At 44.5% G+C, this 13,246-nt stretch overlaps 1 protein-coding gene across 1 annotated transcript in view; it reads right to left on the bottom strand.

The window, feature by feature from the left end:
- The window catches only part of LOC306805843 (vitellogenin-2-like), a gene marked incomplete at its 5' end in the record, with an annotated part of 49,086 nt that overhangs the window by 16,272 nt on the left and 19,568 nt on the right, over positions 1-13,246 (bottom strand). Inside the window, 13 exons of the mRNA XM_079314055.1 lie at positions 1,493-1,658; positions 1,731-1,888; positions 1,974-2,124; positions 2,539-2,687; positions 2,809-2,970; positions 3,231-3,362; positions 5,077-5,228; positions 5,410-5,430; positions 5,781-5,852; positions 9,530-9,622; positions 10,508-10,669; positions 12,020-12,179; positions 12,918-13,015. Coding sequence (XP_079170181.1) covers positions 1,493-1,658; positions 1,731-1,888; positions 1,974-2,124; positions 2,539-2,687; positions 2,809-2,970; positions 3,231-3,362; positions 5,077-5,228; positions 5,410-5,430; positions 5,781-5,852; positions 9,530-9,622; positions 10,508-10,669; positions 12,020-12,179; positions 12,918-13,015 — 1,676 coding nt within the window. The remainder of the gene's footprint in view (positions 1-1,492; positions 1,659-1,730; positions 1,889-1,973; positions 2,125-2,538; positions 2,688-2,808; positions 2,971-3,230; positions 3,363-5,076; positions 5,229-5,409; positions 5,431-5,780; positions 5,853-9,529; positions 9,623-10,507; positions 10,670-12,019; positions 12,180-12,917; positions 13,016-13,246) is intronic.

The raw sequence follows: 13,246 nt of genomic DNA, 5'->3' as shown, positions 1-13,246 counted from the left end.
CACCATCATTATCAGGATGCTAAACATGGACCATACAAATAAACTTGGTTTTCTCCTCTCATTCTGCTGTTTGATTTTGGATTGTGCCTGACCCCAAGTGCAGGAGACAATCCTGAGTGGGTGCCTGCACCAAAGAATCTGCTGCAAGTTAAAGGCAGTGCTGAGCTGATGCCAATTCAGTCATTCCCAGGGCCACCTCTGCCAGCCCTGCCAAATTGCAATTGCATATTTTTCACATCCTACAATAATTTCAAGTGTACTTGAAAATTACTCAGAACGGTTTTGCTGTTCTGAGAAGCAGAATTATCATTCTGATGACTTGGCTTTATTTAGGTGGTTTTTTTGGAAGATTTAAACACATGTCAAACACCAGCAAGTTCTTCTCAGTGCTGTGATCCTGCTGAGCAAGGAGCTGGAGCTGCACAGTCCAGGGACACTGTCCTGAATATTCCTGACAGTGAAATGCAATTGTGTAGCAGAGCTTCCTTGGAAACCTTAACCTATGACATACCTAGAGCTTTGCTTATATTCACACTTTACTACCTTTTTAATGCATCTTTTAAGTATACCCTAGCTAATATAAAAGTAGAATCATAGAATCATGATTATTATTATTCATAATTATTTTGCTTTAATCCAAATTTTGTCACAACTCAGTTTCACGCTGGTTAAAGCATCCATTATCTCTATAGGCTTCTAGTACTAAATTTAGAATTCTGAACTGTTACAACCTGATCTTTCAAAGGCATCAGCTCAGTGTTTCATTCTGTCTTTGCATTGCTGAGTGAGGCATGCAAATAGTGAGTTACCTAATTAACAGCATTGTGAGAGCCAAATTAAAGGTACTTTTAAACGTTTTTTTTGCCTTTTATGAAGAAGAAATGAGAGTCACATACCTGAAGAAGTTCATTTGGACATAGTAAGGCCTGAGCACAGTATTTATTCACCATGCTACCATATCCTAGGTAAACAATTATCCTATGCATCAGTACTTTCTGGATTTGGGGACAGGTCAGAAAAGTCTGTAGAAGGAAGAAGTATCATTTTTTAATGTTTCTAGTAATTAGAGCTGTGTTTACCAATAAATACATTTGAGAAATAGATAAAATTGATTTGTGCTGTTTCTAAATAATTTCAGAAATTAAATCTAATGCTAGACATTCAGCTACAAGAAAATTAAGTAGATTTGCCCCACTTATGCTGTGTACTCTTTAGAAACTGATTATGTATTATTTTCTAGAGTTTGTCTTTTTTCTTCTTAACTTCTGATTTGGCAAAAAGAATCAACAGCAGTTTTCTTATCATTTGTATAATTATAAACTTTTGGCAACAAGTATTCGAGAACATTTTCTGAAGCATTTCCCATCTTTGTTAATACCTTGCATTTTACAAATTTAGATGGAAATATGATGTACCTTTCACTTTTAATCCTGTGAATTCACCTTTAAAAAGGAGTGAGGGGCAAACAGAAGGAAGAATGATCTGTACTCACTGAGGCAATTTCCAGGGTTTTTTTGTTTGGTGTAACAAAATGGAAGGCAAGAGGGAGAGTCACTGTTGCCTCCCAGATGTTCAGCTTCTCGTCATGGATTTTTTGCTTCAGGAACCTGAACGTGTCAGTAGCTCCAGCAGCACAGATGGCACTGAGGAACCAGGGCCTGCCAGGAAAAGGAGAACTCATTATCCTCATTGCCCTCTGATCAGATACCCTGGCTGAAGGCCACAGTTACCTGTAGGGGAGTTCATTGACAAACTGCAGCCACAAAGACTCAATTTGATCCAGGGTTGCTACACGAAAGAGCTGGACCATCTGTAAGAACTTGGCTGAAGCTTCTCTGGTGGCTCCTTTCTCGTTATTCTGAACTAATTGCCGCAGAGTCTCTGTTAGCTGTGGGAGAAACAGACTGTTGGAAGGAGCCCTGTCTAAAGGAATTGTGATGACCTTATAAATAGTGAAAGTAAGCCTCTAGTACCTGTAAATCTGGATTTTTAATCCTTATTAGTGGGATTGGCATCTGGAGTAGCTCTGCTGAGAAATGGTAACGAAGACTCCCCTGTTTTTGCAGTGGAGATGTTGGTGCACTGATAGGAGGCTTTTTAATGCCGACCAAAGACAGCTCTTGTCTTCAAGGGAAACAGAAAATGGATCAGAAGGCAGAAAGCACACCCTGTGCATGGAGGACCCGTGCAGCATTGGAGCAGATGAGCTGACCCAGCGGGACTGCAAGGGGAGCGGGCACTTCTCTGTTCATCCTTTGCTCAGGATTATCTAGGAAAGTCATATGACTGCAAAAGCCTTTGTGAGAGTTTGCTAAAGTCTCTGAGAGGTTGGACAGATGTTTTGGGTGGCCTAAACAGCAGGTCACAGGCCACCCAAAACATCCTGGGCTGGGCATGCCAAGGGCTGTAGGGTGGTTTGGCCCTTGGCAGCCACAGGCCAGATGCTCCTTGTTATCTCACAAATCAACAGTGAATGTATAAAGAGTTTTAGGCATCTTCTCCTGGCTGTGACAATGTGAGGACATGCACAGTGCCTACCTTGCCTCCATGACTACTGCCCCGTTGGGCTCATTGAAGGGAGAGATCTGGTACACCTGGTCTGACACAGCGGATGTCAGCGATGCCCCGCTCTCGTCATACTTCATCTTGTAAGTGAATGTCACTGTGCCCTTGATGTTCCTGGCTTTCTAGAAGGGCAAAGAGACTGCTCAGAAACAGGAGTGCCTGAGGAGCCAAACCCCCAGGAGCATCAGTGCTGTGTGTGCTGTGCTCAGGCCCCAGCAGGGCAGGGGGCTGTGCTGCTCGTACCAGGGGACAGGTGGGGCAGGGCCGGAGGTGTGCCATTCCCAGGCTCTTCACTGCTTTCTCCTGGCAGTCTGTCAGGTCCTTGCTCTTGGAAATGGTGGCACGGTTATTCTTGGTGTCGTCCTGGATAACGTATCTGGTCTGGCAGATGCCTTCAATTCCAGCCTGCAAGTATTGGTTAAACACAGTGAATGTCCTGCTTGAAACAGCAATAAAAAAGTCAAAGAAAATGGTATGGGAAATATAACTTACTCTTTAATGGTAAAAAGAGAATAAAAGCAAAATCAGAATGGAAAAAAACAAACCTCCTGTAGCTCATACACATTTTGTGACTTTTTGATGGTTATCTGCAGCATATTCAGAATCCCTCTCACTAAGTTAGTGCACAGAATGGGACAGTCCTCAGGGGCAAAAATACTTCCAACCCTTCCTTCAGTGTATTCAAACTTAAAGGGCTGGCTGAGACATGCAGCAATAGTTTCTGAGAGCTTCGAAGATGGAATGAAGGAGTCAGTGGGCCAGAAACCATTTTGTTCCTCCAGCTTTGGTGATCGAATCTGTGAACAAAAATAGGAAAACAATCATACTGTTCACCATCAGTGTGAAATACTGCTATAATACAAAAACTGGGCACTTCTTATCCATGGCAAGACAAAAGTTACTTGTCCAACATTGCAGGAATCAAAGTCCAATTCAGACTCCTGTGCTCAGCCTAGGAAGCATCCTTGAAAATGCAAACTTCCATGAAGGATTTCTGCCAGAAAAATAAGGTTATGTGAGCAGAATTCAAAAGTTCAGCAAGTCTGATGAAGCTTGTAGGGCGAGTGAAACACCAGCTACCAACAATCAGTACAGACAGGATACTGACTCCTATCCCACAGATGACAAGTGAGATCTCCCTTCAGCCTGCAAGGCAGCCAAGCCATGGTTGCCCAAGCTGCCTGACTGAACACACAGGGACTGTTCTGGCTGCTGCCCCAGGTCCAGCACATCCCCAGGCACCAGAGCCATGGCACAGCTGGTGGGGAGCAGAGCTGGACACAGCAGCTCACACCTTTGGGAGAGGCTGACATCCTCTGAGCTCTTCTGGCTGCAAAGCTGTGCACAAGTCCTTGGCTGCTACCTAGTGGGAAGTGTGTGCTTGCATGCACAGACCTATAGTCTCATTCTTACTCACACACCTCCCACCCTCCTGCATAAAAGTACATGTTCCTGTGTAGAGGGAAAAGGTGTGGGCTCAGTGCTCTCTTTTATTTTAGGCATTTTGAATCAATGCTGCAAGGGTGGCGTGCCTCTTGTCACAATTTCTCAAATTAAATCCTACTCAAGACTCTTGTCTGCAACTGCTGACATTGTAGCAGCTCCAGCAAGGTTATACAGAGCCTGCAATTGCAGCAGTGTGTAAAGTTTGACAATAGATATTCCTTCACACTCACTAATATATGTACAGGATTACAGACTGAGAAATCCCCTGGGTGAGTGCTAAGGGCAACTCTTACAGCATTTTCCCCATGTGCTGTCTTCTCAACCCCTGGTCTCTGGTCTTTCCTGCCATGCCAGTATTTTAAGCTGTTTGGTTTAACCTTTTTGATGAGTAACAGTGCTTCCAAATCTGATATCATTAGGATAAACACAGGCATTAACATTATCATTCCTCACATTTGAATTAATGCCTGTGTGAAGAATATTAAAAGGGAGATTATGGAGACAGTTGGGTGATATCTGAATTCCAGTGCTGAGCTTTTTTAAGCTATGGACCAGGTTAAAAAACCTAGAATGCTCGTGTTCATACTCAAGCTTAGTGTTACCTTAAAGAAACTCTGTTAAGGACATTTCTTTAAAGCAGCTGCCAGCCATATTTTGGTGTGGAGGTGATCCCAAGGTAGCTTTAGTCAAGGGGGCTCAGGTACAGATGCAGCAGAGCTGGAGCAGCTCCAGCTCCTTCCTGCAGAGGAGCAGGCTGTGAGTAAGCCTGTGGTGCTCTCTGTAGGTCCCTGCCAGTAACCCAAAGCACTCTGGCTGCAGACCCTGCAGCAGTGCCCTTGGCCCTCCCCATCCTGCCTGGGGTGCACAGAGCTCAGTGCCACATCCACACTTTGCCCTCGCTGGGGAATCATCACTGGGGTCATCCCAGCACTGGGTAAGACCCACAGCTTTTGTGTGAACTCCAGGACTTTTTGTCACTTGCTTTGCCAGCCTGAAGGGATGAACAAAGCACTTTTAAGTGCAGGGTGTGGTGGGAGGGTGGGTTCCTATGGCCATGGTGATTACCTGCAGAAGGTGGTCAGTGTGAGACACACGGCTGATCTCCACCTTGCTGGCCAGCCTCAGCCCTGCCATGGCCAGGCTTCTGTCAGGGAGCTCATGCACAATGATACTCTCATAGCTGTACAGGTAGGTCTTGCCCATATGAAAAACAGGCTCTGTTGGGAAAAAATATAAGAGAAACACCTCCTTGGCTGTGACTATCGTGATGTTATTTGAACCAGCCCAGCAAAGAAAGGTGAAGCTGCCAGTGCCCAAAAACAGGTGCAAGCAGTGGGCAAGGCAAGGCTGTAAGGGAAGGCAGCAAGGGGGCTGCTGGCTGGCAGGGCAGCCACTTACCAAGGTCCTGTTTCTGGCCCTCTGTGGGGAAGGAAAAAGAAGTGTTAATGAAAAAAAAAGGTTCTGTAGATCCTTTCATGTATTATTCATTAAGTCAGCATGCTAATGGTTGGCAAACCACCAGTAATGGGGCTCACCCCACACCCCCAGGACACCAAGCCCATGCCAGCCCTGCTCACTAGCTGCTGCTTGTTTGGCTTTTCTCCTGCTGCTGAGCTTAGCAAAGAAATCTAACACTTTACAGCTGAAGCTATAAAAGGGCTTCAGCAAATGAAGCTGTAAATATCCCTGAAAAGCCCCAAGAAGATGCAATTTGCTCAGGATCACAGTGGCTGTCACAGCTCAGCACTGATGGTAAAGCCTCAACTTACCCACGAGGGCGAACACCAGGGCCAGGATGAGTCCCTTCATGCTAAAAGTGACTGAAGTCCACAGGGGGAAATCTGTGGCTTTTATAGAAGAATTATTAACAGGCACAGTGAATTTTGTTGAGTTATCAACTTCTTATCAACCACCCAACAAACCTTTTGAGGGAGAGGAGGTTGGGGTCAGGGCAATGGATATTTTTGCTGAACCAAAACCATCACATGTTCTGTTGTTCTCGCTTCATCAACTGAATGCCTTGAAAGTACCTTTACAGACAACTATTTAAAAGTATTAAAACATAGTTAAAACCAAAATTTATTATTGTTATGTAAGCAAAACTACTAATTATTCTTACTCCCTGAAAGCACCCAGTGCTATTGCAGTCTGTGCTGACTTTGTCCAGGTTATCCTGACCTGACCATAAGACACACAGCTTATCTAAGTGATAGTGCCCCAGCAGGATTGTGCAAAAACCTGGGCAGCCCTGCTGTGACAGCATGCCCACCTCTGCCCTGCTGTGAGCACAGTGCTGATCTCTGGGACAGGGACTCACCCAAACCCCCCACACCATCACGAGGGCCATGGCCAAACACTGCTGACCCCCTGCCTCTCTCTGCTGCCTTCCCTTCCAGCCCCTTCACTGGTGTGTTAGCCACAGAGGGGTGCCTGGCAAGGGGGAAGGGGTGAGGCTGACAGCTGTTACAAATCAAACTCTTGGTTTAACAAAGGTGGACAAAGTGCAGGTCACCTTCTTCACATCACACAACAAGGGGTGGCATCTTCACCCCATGGTGGGGCTGGCTCCTCTCATCAGCAGAAATTTTCCCTGTCCCTTTGCAGGCAGCTCCAGAGATCTCTCAGCCTGCTCTTGGCTCCAGGGTTTGGCTTTGTTCCTGAGTTCCACCTGTTCCCTCCAGTCAGGTCATGGAGCTGCTCCATTAGGAACTGGCATAAGGAGGGCTAAGGCAGCCCCAGGACTGGGGGGCTCACATTGGCACCGTGTGGCCACTGTTTGCTACCAACCTTCTCCTCTGTGGGTGGGGAACCAGAGCTGCTGCTGCCCAGCTCACTGTGGAAAGGACTGGATTTGTTTTCTCATCAACAGACCAGTGGCTCCTATCCAAGAGAGCTTAGATTTTTTAATGCTGTTTAGCTGGTGGGTTTTCATAATTAGCAGTTGGGATATAATTTATAATGTCTGACAAACAGTGAGTTTTATTCCTAGATCAAGGATTGCATCTGTAGAGAAAAAAAAAACAAAAACAAAACAAAAAAAATTGAAGTATGGCAAAGCCTTTGCCGCATTTTCACTGGTTCTATATTCAGGCCCTGATTTTTTTAAGCCCTTCCCTTGTAAAACTGGTAGCACATGAGAGAAAGCCAAGCTACTCACTAGAGAGTTCTGTCATGTCTTTGGAGATTTGGTAAATGTACTTAAAGGATTTGAGTATACAACTACTGGCCATGGGTACTTCAGCCTCAAAAGCTACTATGGCTCAACTATATGCAGCTGTATAGGTTTTTTTTTTTAAAAAACAAATTCATCTTGCAGGCAACAAGGACTTGAGGTCAGTGGCAGTACAAGCAGAGAGCTGCTGTGATGGCAATATTAAATGCAACAATGCCTGTATTCTTAAAATTATAACACTATATCACATCACAGTATAACTCCTCAAAATAAAGGTCAAACAACATTCCTCAAAATAAGGGTCCTGACTGGGAGCTGTACCCAGCTACAAGGGCAGGGTCTCCCCCAAACCCCCAGCACTACAGCCTGGGGCTGCAGAATCTTGTCCCCATCCCACCCCATTCCTCCCTTTGGGCAGCAGATGATGCATTCCTGGCCATCCCAGACATGCTGCTGCCATGGGAACAACTGTTCTGCTTCAAGGGTCACCTAAAACCTGCTGGCAAGGGCCTTGTCTCTAGCAATTTCTTTATAAAACTGAAACCTCTTCTCTTCTAGGGCACTCCTATATACCCCATATACTCACAGCCCTTTTACACTAGTATTACTCTGAAAGAATAACCTGAATTAAAAAGAGAAAATAATAAACCCCTCAATCTAAGAACACTGTGAGGGTGACAACCAGTTTTGCTGAGCCCAGGACCTGCCCTGGACAGCATTTCCCTCGGGCTGTGCTCTGCTCCCTCCACAGGGGCAGTGGGGGAGAGGAGCAGAGGCTGACTGGGGGCTCTCCATGGGGTGCACACCCACTGCCCACTGACCCTGCAGTCCCACAGGACTGCTCTGGCTGCCTTGGTGCTTGGTCATGCTCACCCAGGGTCTCCTGCCAGGGTGGTGCTGCTGGGGTTCATCACACCTGAATGCTGAGGCTGCTAAAATCAATCCCCCCAACTATCATCCAGCCTTGGCACGTTGGGAAGAGAAGAGCCCTGTGGGCTGTCCCAGCTGGAGCTGAAAGTTTGTGCTCACCCACAGGGGCCACAAAACACCCTGGATTCTGCTGGATCCAGCCCAAAGTTACCTGAAAAGTCTGTGCTTTCCATCACTGCTCTGTGTGAGTTCCAGGCAAGCAGCAAACCCACCAGCTCATGGCTTTACTGTTGCTGCCAGCTCCCCATCATTCTGCAGTGCAGGTTACCATGGCAGCATTTAAACTGCATAGAATGATATATTTAGGCCTTTCTAAAGGTCTACTGAGGACTTTACCTTTCTCAATTATAAAACTGATACCCAAACATGAAAACTCAGGTATGTGCATCCATTGAAGGTGCAAAAGCTGCTGGGGAGAGCAAAACAACACAGTTTTTACAGAATGTTCTCAAGGGTTTTCAAAATCCCATTCACCCAGTGTGCATAGTCAGCCTGCAAACACAGCCTTAAGGCAAGCAGAAAACACCTTCCAGAGCTGCTGGAATGCTGTGGCTCCAGTGCTCAGGGCAGATGAGCTCATCCCTGACCTGTGGGGGGGGCAGGAGGCAGAGCCCTCCTGTTGGTGGCTGCAGTGGTGACTCTTGCTGGGCACAGAGGTTGGGGCATCTCACCCAAAGTGCAGAGGTCTGGCTCAGCTTCAGAGCCTTTGGCAGTGGTGTGCCTGAGGAGCCCTGCCCTGTCTGCTCAAAGACACCAATTCACCACAGCTTCAGCACGTGGTGCACCAGAAACTCAATGTGCTCTTGGCTCCCTCCGAGCAGCCTTGCCCAGGGACATGAGGTTCAGGCTTATTCCCCAAGCCTGCTGCTCCCTGCAGCAGCACTGCCCCCTCACAGAGCTCTGGCCAAGCACCACTCTGCCTGGCTGCTGCAGAGGGTCAGCATCACTCCAAGGTCATCAGCTCCTGCTGCAGGTGCACAGCATCCCAGCACCAGGGAAGGAAGCACTGGGGAGCAAGCAGGAGTAGTGGCACAATAGCCCAACCCAATTCCCAGTGTAACCCTGGTGCACAGATGGCCACAAACTCAGGCAGTCACCAAATGGGGGGTAAGGAGAACCCATTCAGACCTCCTCTCACCACCTCCAGTGAAATAGGAAGCCTCCACAATTTTTTCCATGCATGGATTTATTATGAAATCAGGTATTTATGGGCAATCATAACACTTTCTACAATAATAAAGTTTAATACTTTAAATTACTTGGGAAGATTCCATACATCCTCAAGTACTTAATTTAGCATCTCTATTATTCCTTAAGACAAGGTTTTTTACACCACACAATAAAAACATGAAAGTATTTCTGTTTTCTTCTACACTGCAGATGTACAGCTTCATGCACTGCAGGCTGCATCCTCACAAGAACATGCTATGTGTGCATCAACAGTGTCCCGTATATCCTCTGACTTCTGGTCAAACTTTGTCTGCTTCTCTGTCAGGCTGGTAGCTGAATCTGATGGGGAACAAGAAATGAAAATTAAGCTCTTTACTTCACAAGAATTTCTGCAAGGTACAGCATTTACCATGCACTAGTCATTAATTATAGCAGGCTTGGCTCTCCCTCACTGACTTACATATTTATATTTGTCTAAGTCACACAGAGATGTTCCAGGAAACCCACTTCATCAGTAAACCAGTTCTACCTTGAAAGCTACTGCTTTCATGCAGAATTTTATTAATGATACATTTAGGAAAGGGTATTATGATCTTTAAGAAAAAAAACTTGGAAAGCAGATACAATTCTATGCTCTATATAATTTAAATCTACTTTAAGTAATGTCTTGTAATCTCCAATACACATATAGAAAATAAGTCCTCCTATATCACTGAGCCTGTGCGCCAGAATGCTGCCCACACCTGCCCTTTGAGTACCTGAATCAGATCAGTGAATCAGGATCACGTCCAAAGGCAGTGATATATAAAAAATGCAAGGCAAGGATCCCTGTTTTGGGGTGCTGCACTTGTCATTTGTGGCTCAGTCCACAGTACTGCAGTATGGCTGCAGTACACAGCTTTTCAGCTGAATTACAGTGTTGACTGTGCTGTTACCTTGTTAGCCCTAAGCTCCATGAAGGAGAATTCAGTTTAGATTTTAAATTCCAGTAAAATGAAAACAAGGAAATGTACAACAGAAAATCATCTCCCTCCCTGAAGGAATAAATATTATTAATAAACTATTAATAAAACAGGGAAAATGCTTCAGCCGACAGGGCAGTAAGTCCAAGCCTACCTATGGCTTTGTTACATTATTCGTATTTTTCAAGTGGAATGACGGAGTCGCGTCACAATCAATTTGCACTTTGCTCAGCTCGCCCCGAGCAGGGTTTTGCAGACTCACCAGCAGGGAGGCAGTGGAATCCCACGGTGACAGGGGCAGTCCTGGTGACAGAGCAGCCCTTGGTGCAGCGCAGCACGGGCTCCGTGGAGTAGCACCGGGACTCGACCCCGGCCAGCTGCACCGCCTTCTCCAGCTTCACAAAGGAGTGCCTCAGCCTGCAGCCTGCAACAGCCATGGGACAGCTCCTGTGCCCACTGCCACAACCCCAGAGCAACCCAGAGGCACCCCTCTGCCCACACTGACAAACAGCCTCCCGCTGTGGAAACTGTGCTTTGATCATAAACGGAGAATCTTTACTGGCTCACAAACCTTTCCAATCTGCTTGTTTCCAGGAGCCCTGGAAAGCCAATTTCAAATGCAACTGGTCTAGTTCTAGATCAGGATATAGAAATATAGTGTTTTCTAATAAACATTTTTCAAGCTAAACTGGCTTACTGAATAGCTATCAAACCACATTTTAAAATATTCAGCAATAGAACTAAAGGGGAGATTTCTGACCAAATAAAATTAATCACTAAAGAATTGCATTATTATCAATATCATTGAGACATAGAACTGGTGCAGAGAGAGAGCAACAGTCATTGCTGCCAATGAGTAATATCAATCTCATTTTGGATTCCCAGGACAAACAGTTACAAGTGAGAAGCTAAACAGGCCACAGTTTATTCCTAGCTACAAGTTTTATGTTTTCAAATTTCAGCAGCTTCCATATGTTAAATCAAAACAGAATATGGTGACCACCAGTCACAGGAATATTACTGTGGATGTGCATGTGGACTCCATGTCCATCTACAGCAAGTTGGTTGCCCAGAATTTGTGACAGAGCAGGGAATAATAACAGCGAATGCTGAACTTGACATGTACAAGCCACCCCAGGGGCTGGGGACATCCTTCCCACAGGGCAAGTCTCTACAGATGCAGCCTGTTCTCCTCAGAATGATGTTGCATCATAACCTCAGCTGAGAGCACCAGCACACCAGAAGATCCAATCTACTGAAAGGCTTAAAAAGCAGCTTTTTTATTTCAACCATGTAATTAAGTCCCTAGAACTGCTCATGTACTTGAATGCTTTGTTTGACAGGTTGCACTGGTTCAAAAACCAGGTGGTCAGCCATGGTAAATAACTACTAATCCTCACCTGACTTTTTGATGGGCCAATAGATGAAAATTGATGTCCAGAAAAATGCTGTTGTGCTTAAATAAAAGCATTCTGTGTGAATTTTATCCTCTTTCTGATCCTCTTCTAAAATACTTCAAAGGTGAAACAAATATTTTGATTCATCTTATTTTTTGAACTTCAACTAAGTTGTATATTTTGGCTGGTTTAACCTGTGATTTCTTATTTCTTTCTCAACTTGCAAGTAATTTTAAAACTTAATGTATAACTTAATTATTAATCTTCTAAAATGCTTTTTCATTTCCAAAATATATATGGATTTTAAATTTTCTGAACAGATTCTACATTTTCTGAACAACTGCAGTATATTATATTAAATATATTAATTTGCATACCTCCTCTACAAGGCTTTTCTTCCAAAATCCAAGAATGCCCAAAGCTCACTGCATCTTTAGCTATATATCCATTGGGCATCCGATATTCCTGTTCACATTCTGCATCATATTTTCCACACAGTCCACACATTTTCCCTGCCATCCATAAAGCAACTTGGATCTTGAAGGAAAAAGAAGCAAGTATGTTAAGTTAAAAAAAAAAAAAAGTGATACCTGTGGAGCACATTTTTGCTGTGCAAGTGTCTTACAGAATAATTGAATGCACAAACATTTAAAATCTCTTTGATAAGAATTCAAAAGGGTCTGACAGCCAGATGCCAAACTCCCATGGGGCTGCAGAATCTATAACTGCTGCAGTCTTTATCACCTACTGTGCCAGTCTAGGATGTTAAGTTGTTCAAGCTCTAGACTATTAATATGCTGGAGCTCTTTTCTGCTGGTTGTTTTGATAGTACAAGAGACAGACATGGAACATTTTGCTGACTCCTTACTATCCAACTTGGTATTAATTTTAGTGCAGACTTCAAACCACTCATTTATCTAAAAAGAATGGCTGCATTTTTGCTGTTTTGCAGAATTATACAGCTATAAGAACAGTGGTCAGGTGCTGAAAACTCATTTTTCTTGCAAATGCACTGCTGACTCAGCGTGTGTACACTCACAGACCCACAACACCCATCTGTGCTGCAAGAACAGAGTACTTTTGTTGATCAAAGGTTCTCATTTCTCACACTCAGAAATAAAGAGCAGGACTGTGCAATCCTGCACCATCATCTTCCATCTGAGGTTTTTGTGCCCTGCAATTACTTGCCTTTGCTACTGTACACTCTTGCCTCCTGCACACAGATTTAAAGGAATCCTATGGAAATTTCTTAACATTCAATCTTATGAATGATACCTTGAATGTGTATCCATCAAAGTACAGTTTATCAATGCCATAGGCTGGGGCAAGAAGTGCAAGCCCTTGATTTTCACTGTGGATCCACAGAGAAGCACCTAGAAGAAAAAAACAATACAAAACCAGACCAAACCTAGCTTCTTTAAGGGAGAAAAAAGCAACTGTCATGTTTCTAAAATGTTCTTTTTTCAAAATCCCTCAGTTACCCTATTCAAGAAACAAAAATATAGAACAAAACAATGCAGAAATGTGCATACATAGAAAATGGGTGTGTGCAAAAGGTTGGAAGACGTTGGTGATCACAGACTTGTTAATTTTTCCTTGGGTTA

Source organism: Erithacus rubecula, assembly GCF_903797595.1.
Source record: "Erithacus rubecula genome assembly, chromosome: 10".
Taxonomy (NCBI): Eukaryota; Metazoa; Chordata; class Aves; order Passeriformes; family Muscicapidae; genus Erithacus; species Erithacus rubecula.
The sequence above is the reverse complement of the archived record's forward strand: the minus strand, read 5'-3'. Positions and strand labels throughout refer to the sequence as shown.